Below are 22,708 nucleotides of genomic sequence, written 5' to 3' on the forward strand. Positions count from 1 at the left end.
CTGGCCAGGAGTCTTCTTAGGTCACCCGCATCCTTCACATTTTCCTTATCACAAAGCATCTAGTTGCAGATATCGCTGCACAAGGCAGGCTGAGCACCCCTTGATTCCTTTTATTCCCCACAGACTCCTGGTGTCCATTTGGTGCCACTTGTTGATGCTGAGTGTCATCAAATAGGTGACAGAGAACAGACAACAGTATAAAAATAGACCAAGAAAGGGCCAGAGATAGGAAGCTGGAGCCTGCGTGTTAGTGAACTTGGACAGAGAGAAATGGTTACTTGGGCGCCTTTGTGTTTGCTGTGAAAGAGGAGAAATGACTGTAGCCATTGAGAGCATGGCAAACGCTGTCCCAAATAGAAAAAGGCCTGCCTCATTAAATGCATGGAAATCTTATTTCGTGCAAACACCCAATTAGAGGGCTCACTCGGAGGTCTCACCTACTCAGAGGATTCTTTGTTTATGCTTCAGTGTTTGTTATTTTTTTAAGCTTCTAGGCATGTCATGGGACAGATATGAATGATTACCATACTAAAAAAAAAGTTCTTTATATTTTATTCAATATGCAGCAGACAGAAATAAATGTCTTTGCCATTTGCAGGCTACTCCGTAGTTCCTAAACATGCTTGGTTGAATGACAGCTTTTTAAAGAGCAGGAACTCCTTTTTAACTTGCTACAGTGTCCTACCAGACGGCAGATGTTGCTACCTACCATTCATCTCAGTCAAAGAAGTGTTACAAACAGCATTCATTTTACCTCACTAGTGAAATATTTTCCTTCTGGTGCTTTTAGTCTATTTATTAAACAAATAGAAAATGAATGAAATAAATCTCCGCAAGCCTGAGCACCACTTGGCAAACAGGAGAAAAGGACACAAGCTAATATTCTTGAAGGGAGAATCATAGCCCATTGCATAGAATGGACACTTTATGTAGAATGACTCTCCAGACAGATCCCTGACTTCTACATGGATGTGATTGGTAGATTGGTGTTTGAGTCTACATGAGACCTTGTAGTTGGGGGTGCATGGCAAGATGGGTATGTCCTTAAGGGCTAATCACTAGGTACCAGTAACATCATCCAAACTGTGACACATAATGCTGCCTCTAGGCATGGCCAGATGTCCTCTTGGAAGGGAGGCAAAATTGCACCTGGCTGAGACTCTCCTGCCCTAGAAAGTCATAGTATGCTGTGATGAGGCAGAACTTGTGTTTAGAAACCTCTGCAGCCTGGAGTGCCTGTCTGTTTACTGCAGAGATGTTTGCTTTGCTCTGCTCTGGCCTTGTGGGGCCGTTTATTTCATCTAATGTTTGGGGGGGCATTTACTTTTTGAGGATGGGATAAATAATATGAGGAAACAGGCCCAGGTCAAAGTCAAAGGTCTGGATCTAGGTCATCGAAAGGGAACAGTGGAAATGAAACAGACACAAACTTTGGCTTTGCAGACTTAGAAATCACTGAGGGGGGGGCAGCCTTCTGGGGTGCAATCATTTACTCCTGGGTCAGCGATGAAGTCACTGTCTCCCCTGGTTCCGGATCACTAGCTTCTAGAACTTTGGGAAATCAAGGATAATATCGCCCAGGCCCAGGCCCAGGCCCATTCCCACTACAGAGCCTCTTACTGGCTGTCGGATGTGCTTGGCCTGCTTCTCCCATCACTTTCCACCTGGCTGCTTCTCTGTTTCTCATTTTCCATGACATAGGTTATCACCCTTAGCGTGAGTGCGTGTGTGTGTGTGTGTGTGTGTGTGTGTGTGTGTGTGTGTGTGTGCTGGTTACTGTTTCTGCTACCAGACTCCCAAATTTCTGAAACTTAGTGGATCACGATGTCAATACTTGTTAAGTATACGAATGAATTAGTGAAACTAGCTCTCTTAGCTGCTCTTCTATTACTGTGCAGAGACACCGTGACCAAGGCAGCTTGTAAAAGAAAGCATTTAAATGGGGACTTGCTTATGGTTTCAGGGGTGAGTGAATAACCATCATAGGATGGGGAGAGTATGGCAGCCTGTAGGCACACTGGAGAGAGAGAGAGAGAGAGAGAGAGAGAGAGAGAGAGAGAGAGAGAGAGAGAGAGAGAGAGAGAGAGAGAGAGACAGACAGACAGAGACAGAAAGACAGATAGGCTGGGCCTAGCATAGCTTTTGAAACCTCAAACCCACCCTGAGTGACATGCTCCTCCAACAAGGATGTACTGCTCAATTCCTCCTGAGCAGTTCCACCAACCTGGAAGCAAGCATTTAAGTATATGAGCCTCTCGGCACCATCCACATTGCAGCCACCACACTGGGCATCTGGATGCCTAAGCTCTTCTTTACAAAACAATCACTGTCTTGATAACATGCTCTGCAGGGAACAGTTCTGAGTGTGTTATTGTCTGGCGCAAGAATTAGAAACTGAATTCACTGGTAAAGGTCTTAAAGGTCTTGGTTTTTTGTTTGTTTGTTTGTTTAATCCAGGTATAATTTTGGTAAAAGCATGCACAAAGGCTGGGTAATGCCAAGAAACATGGTTTGATTTCGTTGTGTGTATTATGAGAATTCCAATTCAAGCCCAAGCTCACAGGGTCGGGGGGGGGGGGGCAGGGGGAACCTTTGCTTGTGAGAGCTGGTCCATCCCCTAGAACTGCTCAGGTGTTCTAGAACACAAGTGACTTTCAGAGCCACATAGCTGGAGTGCTAAGTGCTGGGATTAAAATCATGTGAGCCTTTAAATGCTAAACTTTCTGTCAGTTGGAGAGAAACAAACTTTACAACTCCCTGACAGGAAAATGTGACTCAAAGTAATGCTGCCTTTCCTTTTGCCTCTTAGTCATCTCATCCTATTGCTCACAGATGGGCCCTAAAAGAGCTCCAGAAAGGAGCCACGTGAACTAGTTGAATCTGACAACTGGTGGCTTCATAAAGTCTGTGAATTTTCTCTTCAGTCAGGTCTTTATTAGACCATTTCTCTAACTGAAGCTGCGATTATGCCCTTTATGAACTTAGATGAACTGGCTAGCTACAAAATCGGAAAGAGAAATCTTGAAGTTTTATTGCCAACTTTGGAACTGAGTTCTCGTTCATCTTGGAACACAATCAGCCAATTGGGAGGTGAGCACAATAAAAGAGAAGAGTGCAGAGCTCAGAGTCCAGGTCAGAGGGTGAAATGACCTCCAGAGCTAGGCTGCCTTCAGACCCGAATGTGTCCTGAGGAACATTTGGGTCCAGCAGGCCACCTGTGAGTCCAGCCTTTCAACAATGATTTAATTAAGTGCCATTTTTTTTTTCTTTTGCAGACTTAAGAGCAAAGGTGGAAACTGGGCAACTGTAGGAAATGTGTAATAGAAATACTGCTGGTGATTGGCTGGGCATAGTGGCACATGCTTTTAATCCTAGTGCGTGAAAGGCAGGCGGAGGCAGGTGGATGTCTACGAATTCAAGCAAAGCCTTGCCTACACAGGGGGTGCCAGGACAGGCAGCGTAAGACCTTGTCTCAGTACAACACACACACATGCACACACACACCCACACACACACACACACATACACTTTATTGATGAGAGGCTTCCAACTCTCTCTGTCAGGTGCGTTTCTGTGTTTCTAACTGTTGTAAGAATGTTAGTCTGCTTGAGCTGTAAATGTTTAAAAATGGAAGTGACTTAGGGATCGTCTAGTTCTATGTTTGGATTGTACAGACACAGGAAGTAGGTAGGGCTTTGCCAAAGCACAAAGTTACACTGGCACCACAGGAGTCTCATAGCACTTTTAGAGGAAAAGCCGACGTGAGTTGCAAGCTCCCACGCCAGTAAGAAAAAGGGGCTGGAAGTGACATTTTGGTGCTCTAAACAACAGGTTGTCCGCTTGGGGGAGAATAGACAAGTAAAATACACGAAAGGAAAGGTAGCCCATAGCTGGATTTTATAAATGACATAAACTTCCGTTTGCATGGAAAGCAGATCTCATGTAGCTGCTACAATAGAAAATAATATATTGCAGTAAAATAGCTAAGCCACGCCCCCCACCTATAAGGAACTAGCGAAGTAATGTTCATCTTATGTCCTTCATGGTTCTGAAAATCTTACTGTGATACACTGCTATTTACTAATAAGTTTTGAGGGTCTAAACCAGTCGGAAGTTAATTCTGTCTGTGTATTAGCAACATCTAGGAGCTTTAAAGGAAGCCTCCATGGAGCCTGGGGCCTACCATAGAATAATCACATCAGATTTTCTACAAATTAATATGCAACATTTTTAAATGCTCTCCAGATGGTTAAAGAGCCTCTCTGTGCAAGCTACACCCTCTCATGAGCGTACACATCCGGGTTCCATCACAATGGGGTTTATACAAGCAGCAAGCTCTGTGAACACGTGCTGTGTATGAGGGCGTGGAGGGAGGGTTTGCCGTACAGACAATGCTTCGTGCTGACCTTTCGGTCACTACAATGCATGCATTTTCCAGTGTTCTGCTTTTGCCTGTTTATCATGTTCATTTTTCACCACCATTTAAAGCAAAGCTACATCAATTCTTTACCCAAGCAAGCCAGGCACTGTGCTGAAACAGAGAAGGGTGTTTGGATATGTCTGTGTTTGGCTGTGTGTTAGTGTGTGTTGTAATTGCAGATGGAGGGAGAAAGATTGGAGTTGTACGGACAAGTAAAGAAATAAACACGCGACTATCAGGAAGCCACTTCTTGTGACATGTTCCTGAGATTGACCACTATTATTACTTGGAAGTATTTTCTACTTTTTTCCTAAGTGACCCATGCATGCTAGCCTCCTCTTTTCTTGAATGACATCTCTGTCGGGATAATATTCCTCACAAAAATCTCCCAGTAGCCTGTCAATAAGCAAATGTAGCTGTCTTTCCATGGTCTTTCCCAAAATTTGATTCCGACTGAACAGCCTCCTCCACCTTGGGGCTTTCTCTTTACTCCTGAGCACCTGCCTTCTGATCTTCCCTAGGGCTTCTCCAGAACCCCCACAGCCTTTCAAGATCAAAACAGGGGTCCATGGCCACGCAGCCTGCAGCACAGGACAGTGAGGAACCCTGAAAGTGACTTTCCTTTGGAGCCATCAAATCCTGCTGGCTTTAAGTTATCATTTGGAGATGTTTAATGTTTTGTAGCAATGGACAGACTAAGTTTGTGTCTCTCGTTGCCCAAGGGATTTTGTGTTGATCCACTATGGGTGTGTTTACACTCGTGATTCTCAAAATAAATAAATAAATAAATAAATAAATAAATAAATAAATAAATAAAATTAATGGTTGTGCTACCAAGGACTGGGGAATCATTTCTGGTGGCCAGCTCTATTCCTCTATGCTCACATGTTTCCTCGAAAATGACAATCTTTCCCCCTTATTTTGTGTGTGTGTGTGTGTGTGTGTGTGTGTGTTTAATTATCTGCTTCTCATTATATATTTTATCTGTGGTTCTTTAACACAATTGCTTTGTAGTGGTCGTTAATTGTATAGGCTATCTGTAATTTGTCTAAGTCACTTTGATTTTATTTTATCACAGATGTTAATAAGGTCCTCATAACGTGTCACTTGTGAGGTGAAAATCCTTTTGACTTTGTACACTCCAGTCTCTGACAAACATTCTGTGTGCTAAGATTGTGGTCCTGCCCTGCACGTTTGACACCAAGTCACACATCTAATATTCTCATTACACGTCAACATTCTTTCTCAATGGCACTTCTTTTTCCTGTATATTTTTAACTCAATCATAATGCAGATAGATTTTTTTTTTACCCTCATCCTGTTGGCAATGATTCTTAGATACGTTGTAGTAGATCTATGTGCTATTACAGGAGACAAGGATAGGTCGGATGTCTGAAATAAAGCTGACCTTTCATTGCATGTGGTGTAGACACCAGTAATGAAATAGTAACCCCTAACCCCAGGGTTCTACATTCTGTGTGTTCTGCATTTTTAAAAAAATCTTTTCTGCGAGAAGATGTTTGTGAACTGTAAGGGACTAGCCCTGCTGCAAAAGGAAACCTCTCTTTTGGAACAGGGGTGGCTATCCCCATCTTCTAAGCAAGTAAAGCCTTAAGTCCTGCACTCTTATCTTCAAGCGACAAAGCGAAAGTGAAGGAAGGAGTGGGGAAGCCAAACAGCACCCGGTGGCATCCTGGGAATGTGCCTGGGATATACTGCAGCTTAGTCCTGATCTGGGGAGCCCCAGGAGGGCAACACGAGAAAGCCCAAGGCAGATGTATTGTATGTGTGTTCATCTAATACTGGAGTTTAAAATAATATTAAAATACATATTAAAATACACACAGTATTGAAAGTACTTGCAAATATGTGTGTATATAAGCATATGCACATTTAGAAGACATTGTTTCTTCTCTTCACAGACTGAGTTTTGAGACATTTTTATTACTGTTTCAGATTGTTGTTTGTTACAAGGTTTCAAATTATAGTTGTAAAGGAAGCCAGGTGTTAATGTAATCCAACTGTGTTTTCATTTTTTAAAAAAAGGACTAACTCAGCTCGTGGCTGGCTCTGGGCTGGGACAGCTATAGAAATAAGGGCCATTGCCTGGTTCTGCAGGCCTCAGGCATCAGAGGAGGTAGGAAAGGGAGAGAGAGAGTGGACCAGCCTTCTGAAAAAGAGAGAGAGGAGGCCACTTTCATCTTAGCGAATGGTGAACTGGTGGCTCCAGCAGTGAGAAAAGTGTAGACTTTGCTGGTTCTCATGAGGCACAAGCATCTGAGGAGGCTGCTGCAGGAGTCTTGGAGTTCTGGAAGAGGCCCCTAGTGCTCTGGGATTCCCCGTGCTGTGCTCTGGGTCCAGGGGGAAGTTGGTCTTCCTAATATTTCTTGGGCATGTTTTGTGGGAACAACTCATTCTCAGATCTACTTAACTACAGAAATGGTGGTGGTGGTATGGGAGAGGATTATCTGAAAATAATGGGTTGTAATGTTTTTAGTGGTGCCCTACCCCACCTCCCAAAACAACAAACAAACAAACAAGCAAGCAGACAAAACCTAGCTTTTTGAGGAACAAACAAGAAAGGAGAACCTGTTGAATCGACAAGATAATCAGTGATGATTCTGACCACTGCAGTTCCTTTCCTTGACATATATCGTGGTATGCCCACTTCCAGTCACTACTGCTAACAATCCAGGGAGGGCAAGCAGTGAGGCACGGCTGGCTGATGGGACATTTCAGTTGTTCTAAGGGATTAATGCTGCCTTGTAAAAAATGCACTGGTTAAGCCTGTTTTTATTTCTGGCATTTGTTTTTGAGAACAAATACGTATTGCCTAGGGAGGAAACCTCAGAGAAACTCCCTACAGAACTCAATAGACCTTTCTCCTACCAGCATCTAACTAAGGTTATTCTTAATAACTTCCTGTTTCCATAATGTATGGCTCCCTGGCACGTATGTCTATAGAGACTGAGCAGGCACACCGAGAGCCTTCAGGGAAATTGTTTTGTACTTGTTGGGACCTGCTTTGTTGCTCTCTTGTGTTTATCCCGCCCTTGGCACCCAGCCCCACCCCAGAGGCTCTCACCAGCCTGGGTGATCCCAGAACTTCAAGGAGTCTTCAGTGAATGCCTTTGCTGCTTCTTCCACTGATTCACTGAGATGCCTCAGGAATCTGTGCTCATCTCTGGTCTTTGCAATTTAGTGCCCTCCGCCTTCCTGGGAACTTGCAAGGCTCGGAATTTACATTGGTTTGTACATCCATTTTTTTTCTTTCCCAGCAACCCATCAGGATCTGGAGTCAGGTCCTACAAGTGATGTGCCCGTTACTCCCAGCATAGAAGACCACATCAAAAATCCGTGTGTGCTCTGTGTGAGGCTGCCACCATGTATTTCAGCTGTTTCCTAACACCAGTGTTTTCCCTGAGTGGGACCTGATAGAGAGGGGTGAAGGGTAACAGTGTGTAGGAGCCCAGGTTTTTGGGTTCCCCTATTTGTGTTCTAACTGTGACTTTCCTACTTTCTGAGCAATTCTGAGTAACCTGTGTTTCCTTTTTGCAAAATGAGTGTGCTGGTAATAATTACAACTGCAAGCGTCCCATAGGACCACCGGAGGCTACGTGCAATGAGTGCCATTGAAGCACGCTGTATGAGATGCTGGAGAGCATCTCCCATTCCTCTCTCCCTCCTGCTCACACATTACTCACACTAGGGTGAAGGAACATGAACCATCTAGTGACTCTGTGGCTCCAAACCCCCGCCCCCCCTGGGTCCCTGACACCTATTGGGTGAAGAAGGCCATGCTGAGCTGGCTTCTGCTTTTCCATATGGCTCTGGTTACACTGAACTGTTGCTGATACCAGTCACTTTCACACCCCTGGCTGCTCTTGGTGGGAACCCTTTCTGTGCAAACATGCACTTGACTTTGGAGACTGTCAAGAACTCGCTTCTTTGTGCCTGACTGTTGTCTGCCCTTTAGGGATATGGATTTCCTCAGCATTATCTATGTGTGTATCCCTGCCCTATATCCTATAGCTTTGGAGATGGGGGCTGTGATTCAGCTACCCAGGTAATGGCTGAGCCTGGCTGGTCATTCATACATGGCAGTGCTGTGCAAGTAGAAGTGGGCCGGAAAGCTGGAGCTGGGATGTGTGTGGCCTAGCCTTGGGGGGTGGGGGTGGGGAGCTGGAGCTGGGATGTGTGCAGCCTAGCCTTGGGGTGGGAGAAGTTGGAACTGGTGTGTGTGCAGCCTAGCCTTGGGGTGGGGGAAGTTGGAGCTGGTGTGTATGCAGCCTAGCCTTGGGGTGTGGGAAGTTGGAGCTGGGGTGTGTGCTGCTTAGCCTAGCACAGAACAGACGACCAGGCCAGGGAGAAGTTTTTTTCATAAGACATTTAAAATTTTTGTTAGTTTGCCTTTGGTCTCCTGGTGTTTCACTATTTGGCCTCAGTGTCTTTAAGCATCACTGTGAATGAGAAAATGTACTTGTGTTTGAGATCTGCAACATATATGGCCGAAATACTTAGCATTGAATCTACCAATGTCTACCTATATTATAATGCTGTACTGGGTTCGGGAAGAGTTTGTATGCTTAACACGGCCTTACAAATTTACATTTTTAAATTACTGTGAGATATATGCCACTGAAACATATTTAAGTCTCCTAAAAGTTAACAATGTCTGGTTTCTAATTCCCGGAACAAACAACAATGGCTGAGAGGAAACATGCTTGTATCTTTAAGAACTTGTACTTCCCTTTCCATGAAGTAATGACCAACAAGAGACATCCTTGGAAGGTTCAATTAAGAAAGCAAGATGCATTTTATATCTGAACCATCAACATGGTCTCCATGAGAGGCAGAAAATATGTATTCTCTGCAGGTATAACTCTGTTCTACCAACGAAATCCCCTGGTAGCCACCCAGAGCATGGATCACACAGATTTCCTTTAAGACAAAATTCAAAAATACTTCCCCCTCTCTAAACAATGGTTTATGTGAAAGCATGCTGTTTTATGTTTCCTGGACTAACTGAACAACAGTTAAGTGGTTTTAAACATTTTAATCCTTTGACTGACTCACTGACAAAATATGTGATGGAGGGATGTCAGTTTGTTTAACCCTGTCATTCGTGGAAAGAATCCAGTGGCTTAGCATAGTATAGTTTGAGTTTAGAAACTGCCCATCCAGATGACAGCTTGCTGGCTGCTATGAAGGCAGGAAATGTGTGACACTGGAGAATGGGGGGTGGGGGTGGGGTGAGGGGTGGGGGTGGTTGCAGAGCATCAGTACCATCTTTTAGGTAAGTGAGTAGAGCGGTGTCTAGTGTAGCCCAGGCATAAGAAGCAGTGAGACCTGATTGTCAACACATTTCTATGCTTTTTCCCCCCTCCCATATTGAGGCACTCCTGGGTATAAAGTGGGGAGCACCATTAATAGTTGTTCAAGGTTAAAAAATAAACTTAGTTGCTCAAAACTGATCAGTGTTGTTCAGGATGGGGCAACACGGAACATACGGTTGCCCCACTCAGGTTACCCTGGAGCTCTGGGATTCCAGTTGGCTCTAAACTCAAATGGCCTCAAGTAATGGAAAATCATTGAGCAAGGGTGACTTGAGAGTAGTCCATGCCATTTCAAAATTCTCTGGCAAGGCTTAAAATGTCTAGACCCCCAAATAGTGTTCTCTCAAGCGAAATGTCAAAAAACAGAGCAAACAAACAAATAAACAAACAAAATCTCTACCACATGACTCATCTGTTCTCTTGGGGTAGAAGAAACTAGAGGCTATGTTGTTAAGCCAATGTGGGAACAATTATTTCTAACCTGGCTTCAGGTTTAGAATCAATCAAATATAATAATGATTATTTGAAGTCCTGAAAGTGTAGATACTCGGGCCTGCCTTCTGTGTATTCCAATTTAACAGACCCGGTAGGACCAGGCATCTGGACGTTTAAGAATTCCTCTAGTGACTGTTGCTGTAACTAAATTTGTACAACATCTTGGGTTTGTAAAAACAAAACAAAACAAAAACCAAACCTGTGCATTATTCAAGGCTTCAGATTTCACATTTTCAATGGGAAAAGTTGAAAGCCAACGTGGGAAGAGAGACTATTAAATGTTAACTGCAATATTTCCTGTAATTGAATCATAAATTTACAGAACTAAAAAAGAACCTTGTTTAAAAGTATTTTCTTACCATAGCATTTTTTTTTTTTAACTACATATCTCTGAATTCCTCTATATTAGACAGCTTTGTAAGAGAGTCGGCTCTTTTACTATATTCTTTTCAAAGACAAATATCTTTCAAAGACAAAATATCTTTGCAAAGATATTTCAATGGCATCATCAAAGCTGCATATGTGTGTGTATATATCATCTTATGTACAATGCATATTATATAACGAACACTTTCAGATAATGTATATGTATACATATATGCATATCCATACAGCTTCCCAGAACAGAAAAAGGGGTGTATGCAGGCTGGTATAAACCATATTTATAAGAATTCCTCCTCCCTACCCTTTTCCTAGTGCACATATAGTGTCACAGAAGGAGCAGGAGCCCCACAGGCCACTGAACACAGTTTCTTCTCTTTAGCGCTCAGACCTATCTGGGCATTTAGTCACAGAGAACTGCTCTTTCCAAATAGGGCAAACCAGGAAGAATCAGAAAGTGCCTGCTGTTGTAAACACTTGGGTGGACAGGATGCATAAGCAAGTGGCTTTTGAAATTTCTGGACATTTTAAATCCTGTTCCCTACTGCAGCTGTTTATAACTCAACCCTCTAAAAATGTAGCCAGAACTGTTGTTAAGGGAAAAATACGCCATATCAAGAACCCTTTATAATTCGAGGATATATAGTATACTTTGTCATAATAAAAAATAGACAATTGTATTCAGTTGAAGTTAAAGACACTTATATGTACAATATACTTATACATTTAATTGTTGGCTGAACTTAAAATCACTCCATATGCTTAGAAATAAATAATGTCCCTCATTTTAGTATCTTCTTTTGCTCACTTATGTGTAAAAACCTTCAATCAAGAATAACTACAAACAACAACAATGATGATGTTTTATAAACTAAACATCTTGATTTCTAGGTGTGATTTCAGGTATGGCAAAAATATTAATAACCATCCTATGAAGCACCTTAAGCAAACAAACAAAACAAACAAGTAAAACTGCTATCAATCCCAACAGAAAAGGGTACCGCCATTGTATTGGAAGTGTGCTTTGATTATATCTATATTAAAGTGGTTTTACTTTATAAGTGATGCATATGTGACACCAATCATATTTTAAGACCATTTTCTCATATAAAAAGATCAAAGGCGCACCAGGAAACCCCACTGATATTATTCTGCTCGTTGTACACATGCCTTCACTCCATGATTTAATAAGCATTGTATTTGCATGTACTTAAGAGTCATTATGCTCACATTTTAGGAGAGAAAATAACAACCAAATATTTTCGTTTTTGAATGAAGACCTTTCCCAGATGTTCTGATTTGTCTTAGTGCTAATCTTGGGATCACTAAACCCATTTCTTCTCCATGACAATACTCCATGACGAATCGTGTAATCTTGTCTGTTCTTCCTTAGTGGGACATTTCAAAATATCTTTGTTGAGCATCCCTTGTAACTACGGAAAACATTTTAAACTTCCTTTAACCCTTATTGTCTATTAATATTGAAAAGAGGATCTAGAAGCTAGACTGGGAACCATTACATTCCTACAAAGTGTGCTGTTTTGTCCGTTGATGATTCTATCCCTGCTGTACATACCAATCTTTTCATTTCACATCTGGACTGTGGAGTAAATACAGATGCTCCTCAAATTACTATGGGATTGCATTTGATTGAGCCCATTGTAAGTTGAAAATATATCAAGCCAAGGATCCATTTAATGTACTCAGCCTACTGTATACTGTAGTTCAGCCACATGGCACACTGTAGTATTGGTGGATGTTTCTTCCTGTGATTGTGTGGTCAGCTGGGAGCTCTGAATCACTGAGACTACCAGGCATCACAAGAGACCATTGTACTACATATAGCTAGTCTAGGAAAAGGTCAATATTCACATTTTTAAAGAGTAGTTGCTATTAAACTTGTTTCGTTTTCATTGCTTTGTACAATTGAGTTATCATGTTGAACCTCTGTGAGTTTGGATCCTTTGTATTTCAACCATTTCCTGCTTATCGAGCATAGCTACATAGCACCTGGACTGTCACCTTAATCTTTTCCACAATCCCAGCTTCTCACATCAATAATTCCATGCATGAATTCTTCCACAGCTTCCCAGTGCTGGCTTGGGAACCTCCAACCTTAAAATGAGTATGAGATTCAGGAAGGACTCTGTTGTTTGGTTATAATGTCTCATTTCATTTTTATTGTCTTCCACTGTGCCACATAAACCCCCAGATTCCAATCAAAGTGAGATGTTAAGACTTTGTACAATACAACTACATCTAATACTCAGGGGTTGTTGTGGAAGAGAGGGGTGGAAAAATTATAAGAGTCAGAGGAACAGGAAGTTTGCTGTACCACTGTGTCCCCTAGAAATGTCAGGGTAGCAATACCCATGAAGCCTCACCAACAGGGTTGCCTAATGAAGACTTGAACAAGGATGACATCAGTGATATGGTAAGGAGTGGGAAAGCTCATGAGGCCTCAATACTAGACAAAGATCAATAGGCAGTTACGGATGCTGAGAGTGGGAGAAGCGGTCTCTCTCTCAGGGAAGAACACACCAATTAGTCACCTACTACCAAATGGTCATCCCTGAGGACATACACATACCAGTAACACTATATAGACTGAGCAGGTTATATTTGAATATTTAGAAATATATATACATGTTTATGTAGTTACATTTTTTTTAAAAAGCCTCCATGAATCTGAGAAAGAGCCAGAGGTTACAATGGGAGGAAGGAGGAAAAGAGAGGAGTGGAAATGATGTAGTTATAATCTTGAAAACTACAAATTATAATAAAACTTAAATTAAAATAAAAACATGTACCTTTCTAGGGGAACAAAGAAGACAAATGGGAAGGGTGAGGGATAAAAAAATGGGGGGTAGGAAAGTAGGGAAGAGAATGTGTTCAAAACACAATATATAGATATATGTGTGTGAAAATATTTTTAAAGGTGCATGTGTGTGTGTGAGAGGTAGTCCTGTCTTCTTCCTTGCACCCTCCTGTCCCCCTAAGCTATTGCATCTAGACTGTGCTGTCCCACCCAAGTCAGATCACATGCCCTGCATGAGCCTCTCCATTGAAGTATGAATCTTCTTCTATCCACCTGTTGTTCTTTCCAGAGCAACATCTTCTTGACAGTTAATTTCAATGACAATCATTACTTTAAAGCATTTTATTCTGCAATATGTAATACTATTTACTTTGACTTATTATAGCATATATTTAATCTGTTTCTAAAACAACAATGAAATTTACAATGGAGCCTCATATTACTACATGCCAATAAAAAAAAAAGGAAGTGAAAACACAAAGGCACATGTAGGAGAGAATAAATAAAATGTGCTAATACAACACAAAAAAATCTAGCTACATGTGTCCTAGCAGTCAAGACAAAACTAAAGGATCCATTGTGTGTATGTGTATGTGCATTTAAGATTAATATTTTAGTAATATGTGCATACTTGTCTCATTAACAGCAATAATTTAATCTTCTTTATTTATTTTTAGAATTAAATAGCAAGCCTAACACATTGCAATAATATAATGAGTTGATCGGCAACTAATAAGATATAAGAATCATACATTTTTAAAGCATTTCATTTACTTTCAAATTCTAATCACATGTAGTAAGTATATAAATGAACATAATAAGAAAACTTAGAAATGTTAGAGGAAGAATGATGGGTCTAATGTTTAATTAAGTAAAAGAAATTAAAGAAAACATTAAAATCACAATATTTGGGCGTAAATGTGTATATGTAGATAATTCATTGGTTGTAATGGCGGATATCTTTAGGAAAACAACTTCACTGACAATCAATTCTATATTTAAATTGATATTCTTGTCACCAGTAGGGTAGGTGATGGAGCTCCATGTTAGTGGAATGCAAGCCTAGAGCAAACAAGGCCCTGGAGCCTTTCCACGCCTCCACACTTGATGTACAGCACTGAAAGGCTTTGTACAAGGAACTAGGCTGTTCTTTATACTTTAAATTTGGACCTCATTTCTTCTCTACATAGAAAGTTTGTTTAGTTGTGTTTTTCAACTTGATACAAAAAGAAGGGGACACTAGCCAGACACTATTCAGCAGAGATTTCTATGATGATGGAAACTTTCTAGCTAACACTGTGGGGAAAGGTGGGGGTAGCCTAATATGCAGGAGTAGGCCGGGTCTCTCTTGGCAGAGCAAGTGTTCTCTGAAGACATCCTCTTAGGCAGGGAATCTCCTTAAATCCTGCCAAACTCTTTTCTTACGGTGAGGTTTTCTTGTCTGTCAGATTTTCTGGATTTGCTCCTAGTGAGCAAATAGGCAGGAACTGCTGCGGCTCTGGTAATTTTTCTAATTTGAAGATTCACTCTTGAAATGATATTTTGTAAACTGCTATTTCCTCCAAGCCTGTTATGCCTTTTTTCCATCTGTGTTGAAGTCTCTTTTCCCAGTGGGGCCTTCTTTCTCCACTTAGTCATGCTATGTGTGGAGACCCACATCCACACTACTGGCTTTTCTGACTCATCCCAGGAGGCTAATTGGCTCCAGGGAATCCCGCTCCCAGCACAAGAGCAGGGAGGGTCCATTGAAGGGAGCCAATCTGAAATCCAGAAATCTGCTTTTATTCTTGGAGTCTCCCTCCTTGACCAAAGCTGCAGAAGAAGGGGCAAAGCAAAATGTCCTTTTCCCCTTTTAGGAAATGTGGCTAATCAATAGATTTTAGCAGTCTTAGTGTCCACTTTATGAGGTGCCTTCATTGCTGGTTTTAAATATTCTACAATCTGGTCAGGAGAAAGTGGTCTAATTTTCCTTTTCCTTCTATCAGCAAACCAAGAGAGTCGATTTTGACAGGTACACTTTTCCCTCCGGTTGTAGATTAAGCCATTTCTCTTTCTGAAATATATTATTTATAAAGGTGAAACTGCACTGGGGCTCCTCCCATCCATAGATAGGAGGCCGTGGGTGGAAACGCCATCACCTCCTCAGTGGTGTGTTAGGGGCTGGGCAGGATGGCATCTTTCCCCTGGAACTCCCAAGCCAGCATTTTCCTTGGCCCTCTGGGCTACTCAGAAGAAACCCTGTGCCAAGGACAGCTCAAGTCCAGGATTTCTCAACCCACACGGATTCAGACAATAAATTCCTTGAGCTGGAGTTGTCGAAAGGGTCAAAATTGAATAACAAAATGATAATGAAAGTCATCCCACCGTGTCAAGTCTACATTTGGCCAACAACCCAGGACAGTAATGTGCTTTAAATCCCAGCAAGTACATCCTGAAAGTGTAAAATAGAACTTCAAACCTGAAGCTTCTGTAAGCCCAGGCCAGGTTGACCTTGGCTGTCACCTCAGATGCATCTTTCCACATTTGAGTAGAGGGATCCAGAGGCCAAGAGACAGAAAATATTCTCAGTTTGGTAAATTGGCTTTCTTGTGCACATGTGCTGTTTTTATAATTAAGACACCATTCATGTATATGTAATATGCATACAAAATATGTACATATATCTGCATGTTATCAGTTTTTTAAGCATTTCCACAAGTTTAATATCTTAAGCTACTCAGTTTTAGACTATTTAGCTGAAGAACAGTGGAACAGTCTCACGCAATTATTTTACCAACATGTAAAGGACTGGACTTTTGACCTGGCAATGGACCAAAATCATCTTCCTGTCTCAAGTAGTGTGTGTGTGTGTGTGTGTGTGTGTGTGTGTGTGTGTGTGTTGGGGAGACACCTGTGGCCAAGGTTCTAGGAACTCCCACAACAATTAGCTAAATCCCTGCTGAACTAGCCAGCAACAGGAGGAAGGCAGATATGACATTTCTGACAACGCAGGAAACAGTTATCTGTCTGCCAAAGCAATTCAAAGATGCACCATTATTTGCCAGAGTAGGCTGAGTGACCCAGACAGCCACTAAGGCTTACCTTGACCACGTCATCGTTGAGATGCTTGGGGTCCCGGTTGACCAGATCAATCTCCTTGGTATGCGCGTCGTACACTTGCTTCTCATTCACCTCGTCTGCCATGGCCTTGTTGTTGGGCTTGTAGATGTTGCCCTGTTCCCGGATGGGAACGGTATAGAGATGTCCCTGTAAGGGCAACCGGACAAGCCAGGGGAGGGCGGCAACGGAGACAGAGGCGGCGGCGATGGGAAGAAAAGTTCAGAAAGAAAAACAAGCGTCAGGAGTGAGCCTAGCTGTGACGGGAGCCTGAAGCTCCAAGTCTTGCTAGCTTCAACCTCGAAGGGAAGGAAAGCTTTGCACACAGAAAACTCTAGCCCGCCGCAAGCTTTTTAAGAGGACGGAGTGGAGGACACCACACCCCTCGGTACCAGGCAGGGAGCGCCTGCCTCTCGCGCCCGCCACCAGGGGTCAGGGCGAAGCCCGGTGCGCGCCCTCCTGCTCCCCGCCACTCCTGGCTCTGACTCCCTAGCCCAGGGGACCGCTTTCTGCCTCCCCTGTATTCCTTCTCTCCGCCAGGCCACCCGTGCATTCTCTACAGCCTCATCTGTTCCACCATCCCTTCCTGACCCGTTAACCCTGTGCCACGATCTCTTCCGGCATTATCAAGATCCAGCTGGACCATACTGACAGATTTAGTGGTCCCATCTTCTCTGTCCCTCGGTGCGGCTCCCTCGCACTTGCTGCACCCCTTACCTTTCTTTTACCCCCCTTTTGCTCCACGGGCCATGGAGGTGAATTAGGTGGGTCATAATATAACATCTCTGAGCAGAGGCATGCGCCAAGATCCCCACAAATGCCCTAAAAGGACATCTCACCTGAAGGAGTCCCTGACCCACCCTTGCTTAGATCAGTCCCAGGCTGTCTGCTGAAAAGTGGTCATATTTAGGAACCGACATCTCCAAGGTTAGGCTACCTGAGTGGCAAGACTTAGTTGACAATGGCGGTGGTACTTGTGAAGAAGGAGGCTCCCTCTCCTACCTCAGAACTTCTCCGGGCCGCCCAGGGGCCGAAAGAATTACTGAAGTTTTGAGAACTTCACTAAGTGTAAAAAATGCGCGCTGCTGCCCAGGCCAGCCACTTTAGGCTCCTGGTGGGGACCGTCCTCAGGTATGAGGGCAAATGAATTCCCTTTCCCAGAAAACACACACACACACACACACACACACACACACACACACACACACACACACACACACACACACCCCACTCCACTCCAGCTCTCAGCCTCCCAGTACTAAGGGCAGGACAGAGGGGTCCTTGCGAGTAGTGCCATCTGGAAAACTTTTCTAAGTCTATCCGACTAGCAACGCAGGACTCGGGGGTCCCCCTTTTCCCCATGGGCTCCTTTGGTCCCCTCTTCAAAAGGAAGCCCTAAGACATTCCTGGCTTTTCAGCTCTCCACCCAGCCCTTTCCTCAGCGGCTGTGCCAGCTCGAGGGGAGCGCTGTGAAGGTGGAGAGAGGGCTGGGGCTAGGAAAGCAGCCCGAGCATTTCGAGTGGGAGATAGCAAAAGCAGGCACTTCAGAGCCGGCGCCCTCTCCCAAGCCTACCTCCGAGTCTACGTATTTGCCCCCAGACATGCTGGCGCGTGGCTGGCTTCAGGTTCTGAGGAGGTTTCCCTGGGCTGTGATTTAAGAGAACTAAGGAAGGAAGGTCTTGTATTGTATAGGGGGGAAAGGCACTGACGGGGGGGGGGGGCGGTGGCTGGGAGGGAGAGCCTCTTGGCTGTCCGCCAGCGGTTTGTTCTGCTCTCAGTTGGCTGGGACGTGCTCTGCGCCGGGTCTAGGCACATCCCCAAGGTTCTGGCAGCAGGGGGCGGGGAGCGCCCGCAGGGAGCCGAGAGCCTGTGAGAAAGCCTTCATCAGAGCTAGGCTGTTTGGACAGATATTTTAGTCTCGGGGCAACGTTTTCCCAGCTATAAACCAACAGGGAGGCATCCAGAGGAGAGCTCATGTTTTCCCGGTGCATCATCTCAGCAGGAGGGAGGGAGCATAAGAGTCTGCAGAGATGCGCAGTATGGGCATCCGGGCGCTGCTTCAGAAAACTCTGCCCTGTCCTAAGCCGCTTCCTGCTTCACCCACCTCTTAGGATTGACCAGTCCCCCTGTTTCACAGGGAAAGGAATAGATACAAGATGGCTGGGAACCTGAAGAAGCATTTTGCATATAAACTTAAGGGAGGAATCTGTGCAGGCACCTCTGAAAAAACAAAACAAAACACCCTACCAACAAACAGGTTATGCCGTAATCATAAGCACTTTGAATATTTTCAATTGTAGAAAATTTTACTTAGAGGGTTAAGTTTGTTACCAGAGAGGGTTTTTCTTCTGGCTTGAGATCAAACTTAAGACTTTGTGTATCCTACCTGGAGGAAAACACTCTACCACTGAACTACACCCTCAGCCCCAGAAGATCGCCAGCCAGAAAGATGTGCTTAGCTGTGAGAGATTTTTTTAAAAAAAACTGACTAGACTTTTTATTTTTAAGTTAACAACAAAAACATCAGTTTCAAAATCAAAAGACCAACCCCCCTTTATTTTATTGTAAAGAAAAATAAGATAAACTATAGATGGTTTTTACTAAGGAGTAGACTAGAGAGAGCAGCTAAAAAATTCACCCTCCACAAACTACAAGGGACATTTTACCTAAGCATCCATATGCAAATACTTCCATAGCACACTGGAAGGGATAGAGGGCAAATTTTAGAAATGGTCACCTGGAAGTGGTAACATTGTGTCAGGGGGAGGATGAAGAGGAATTTAGGGCCCTGAAAATAGAAAATATAACCCTGAAAGAACCAGTTATCTAGCTGGAAAGAAGACAGGAAAAGACCAGTAACCTAGGCATTCTGGGCCCCTACTGATAGGGGAAAAAAGAGGCAATCAATCCTTTGAATTAATTGTTTTTATTAGCATGTGATAACTATAATCTAATGGGGTACAGCGTGATATTTCAACACTTGCATATATTATGTCAAATAAGGGTGATTAGCAGTGCATTGTAAAAAAATAAAATAAAAGGATCAATTTTAACTAGGAGTGTCAGGGTGAAAGTATGATAGTTGTTAGGTGACTTATGCTGGATATTCACAAAAAGATTAAAGACCTTCCAAAAACCATGTTTCCTTAGTTTTATTTCTGCCAAATTACTTTTCCAAAGTCTTTGATCAACTTGTGTGCCAACACACATGTTAGGCCAGAAAAGATGGCCTTCTGGTCCCAAGTATCCTGCCTCAGCTGCCTCCAGAGACCTCTTAGAGAACCATTTGTCTACTATTTACATTTTCTTTCCTAGATATTTGCTGCAAGGCAATTAGAGTCCCGTCCTAGGGAAAACGTAGAGATGGGGTTCACACCTGTTGTTACTCAGTTTTCAGCTGCCCATGGGTAACTCTGACTGTGAAGAAGGCACCAGGAATGGGGAGAACTTGTCTTAGGTTCCAGGCAGGGAAGGAGTTCTGAAAAGGTCCTGCAGTGAGTGCCTACCCAGATCCCAGCAGAGGGAAGGCCACCTCCCATCTCCTGGGAAAGCCTGCATCCAAGTCAAATCAACAGTGGCACATGGAACCATAACGATCAGCGAAGCGTTCTCAATGCCAAGATGAATTCCTAATGAGTGGAAAAACCACAAACTGCTCAGGTAACTTGCCCCAACAAGAAGCCAGCAGCACAGGCCAGCAGCTGGGGAACAGCTCCACCCCTGGGAGGAGTCAGGATGCAGGCAGGCCTCTGTTAACATAGGTACCAGACTGAAGAGAGTAGATGATGTAAACAATTCTTTCCTTTGATAGCCACACAGAATACTTTCGGCTTGAGCTTAGTAACTTTCTCTAAATTATTTTCCAGAAACGAGCAGATTGTGCTTTATTTATTTGCTTCATTTTCATGTCAGACGCGACATTAAATGCCAGATTGAGGATCATGTGATAGTGGCGATACTCAACTAAATACGGTATTGATAATCTAATCTCCCTTAGAGATAAAGAAACTGAAGTTTGCACACGCAAAAACCCCTTTCTGAGGAAGTTGTGTCGGATAGTAAGTTGACAAACAATTGCATCTGTTAAGTTCCGGGACACAGGGTCCAAATCATGCCTACATAATGGATCGGCTGCTTTTTGTGTTTCTTCCTCCTTTATTCCAGTCTCAGCTTACTACCGTGCGTTCCCTTTCTCATGTGGTTGAACTCGAGTCTTTCCCCTCATCTCATCTAGCTTTGTCTTATTTCTCCGCTGCGATGGGAAGCCTAAGGTTTAACCATATACCACAACATACGGTAACGTCCCTACGTTAAGAAGCAAATCTGGGGCTGGAGCAATGGCGTAAAGGTGAGGAGAGCTTGCTGCTCTGGCAGATGATCTGGGTTGGGTTCCCAAATGGTAGGCCACACTGTCTGTACTTTCAGTTCTAGGGGATTCCCCTGCCCTCTTCTGACTTCTACAGGCACTGACACACACACATAGTGCTCATAAATTCATGCAGACAGACACTCATACAAATAAAATCTAATAAATAAGCATTCAAAAAGAAACCAAAATCTTTCCAGAATTCCCCCAACATTCAGATGCCCATATTACCCAAGTGTCAATTAGTTTGGAAAAGTTATTTGGGCATGGGTTGTAAATGGCCGTGTGTGTGTGTGTGTGTGTGTGTGTGTGTGTGTGTGTGTGTGTGTGTAAAAATCATTCACCAGTCATTCCAGACTAGAGCTATAACTAGTCAGCTGGGGGCCTTCTGGAAAAGAGGTACATGTCAAGGGATTTAATAATTGCATGTAGGTGTATAAACATGCCAACAGTTTAGCAGTTGCTGTGTTTTGCTCAATAGTCACTAGCTTATCATCATCACCACCTCATATGCTTTTCTGTACTTACCTTGTATATCAGATTCCATGGAGGCCTTCTTCCTGAATTTTATGGTTTTCACTTAGAAAGGAATAGTATTCTGACTGAAGACTTGCTACCTTGCTAATTCCTTTCCTATGTCTGTACCACTTGAAGTCTAATTGCAATCTTCTTTGGTTTAACCTTCATCCCATCATCATCATCATCATCACCATCATTATCAATATCATTATCCAATGTCAAGCTCCCTTTGTATTAGAAAAGGGTGGCCTTGAACATATAATCTTCCTACCTATAAAATACTAGAACTTACAGACATATCATGTCTAGCTTTTTTTTTTTTTTTTTTTTTTTTTTTTTTAGCATTTTAAGGGTTTTTCATCTCTCTCTATTTAATTCATTTTGAAAACCCAATCAAACTGTTCTATGTTTTTCTGATCAATATGTCTGGAGAGTGTTATTTTAATCTTGTTTTAAAATTTACTTTACATTTCTTATTTTCTTAATGGAAAACATTGTTGAGGCTTATCCATCTGGGTGCTGTGAACATTCCATAAAATGACACAGTTAAAGTACTGGTGCAGCTACCCAAATCACAATGAACACTATTAGCCCTCCAGGACAGTGTGTAGCCCACAAATTCAATAATGGAATGGACATGTTTTATTTCATAATACGTCTTAGTCTGTGTTCTAGTAGTGTGAAGAGACACCATGAACCGGGCAAGTCTTATAAAAGAAATCATTTAATTGGGGCTTACTTAAAGTTCCAGAGGTTTAATCCATTATCATCATGGTGGGAAGAATGGAGGCACGCAGGCTGACAGATGCTGGAGAGGCAGCTGAGAATTCTACATCTGGATCTGCAGGCAGCAGGGAGAGAGAAACACTGGACTTGAACATTTGAAACCCCAAAGTTCACCCCCATTGACACACTTCTTCCAATAAGACCACATCTACTCCATCAAGGCCACATTTCCTAATACCTGTCAAGTAGCACCACTCCCTGATGACCCAACATCCAAATATATGAGCCTATGGGATCATTCTTAATTAAATTACCACACAACATTTTTACTGTAAAATTATCTAACCATCCAACATGAACAAATAATATGAACAAGCCCCATCAAGCTTGATGGTATAATCATTTTGTCTTATTTCTTAATTGCTTTAGAAGTTAAGTGAAAAACAATATAGACACTGTTAAAATCCCTTTTCTATAGTTGAACCTAATTTCTCTTACAAACTCCCATTCCTTTAGGTGGCAGACACCTTACTGTGGGCAACTCCTGCTAC

The 22,708-nt window shown here is 42.8% G+C and overlaps 1 protein-coding gene across 1 annotated transcript in view; it reads right to left on the minus strand.

The window, feature by feature from the left end:
* Cav1 (caveolin 1) overlaps positions 1 to 18,273 on the minus strand; it is a 30,681-nt gene extending 12,408 nt beyond the window's left edge. The window contains exons 1-2 of the mRNA XM_051151897.1: positions 18,120 to 18,273; positions 16,532 to 16,696 (exon numbers count right to left, since the gene is read on the minus strand). Of these exons, the coding sequence (XP_051007854.1) occupies positions 16,532 to 16,696; positions 18,120 to 18,149 (195 nt within the window). The 5' untranslated portion in view covers positions 18,150 to 18,273. The remainder of the gene's footprint in view (positions 1 to 16,531; positions 16,697 to 18,119) is intronic.
* Positions 18,274 to 22,708: the final 4,435 nt, after the last annotated feature.

The sequence above is a fragment of the Acomys russatus genome, chromosome 10, assembly GCF_903995435.1.
Source record: "Acomys russatus chromosome 10, mAcoRus1.1, whole genome shotgun sequence".
NCBI lineage: Eukaryota > Metazoa > Chordata > Mammalia > Rodentia > Muridae > Acomys > Acomys russatus.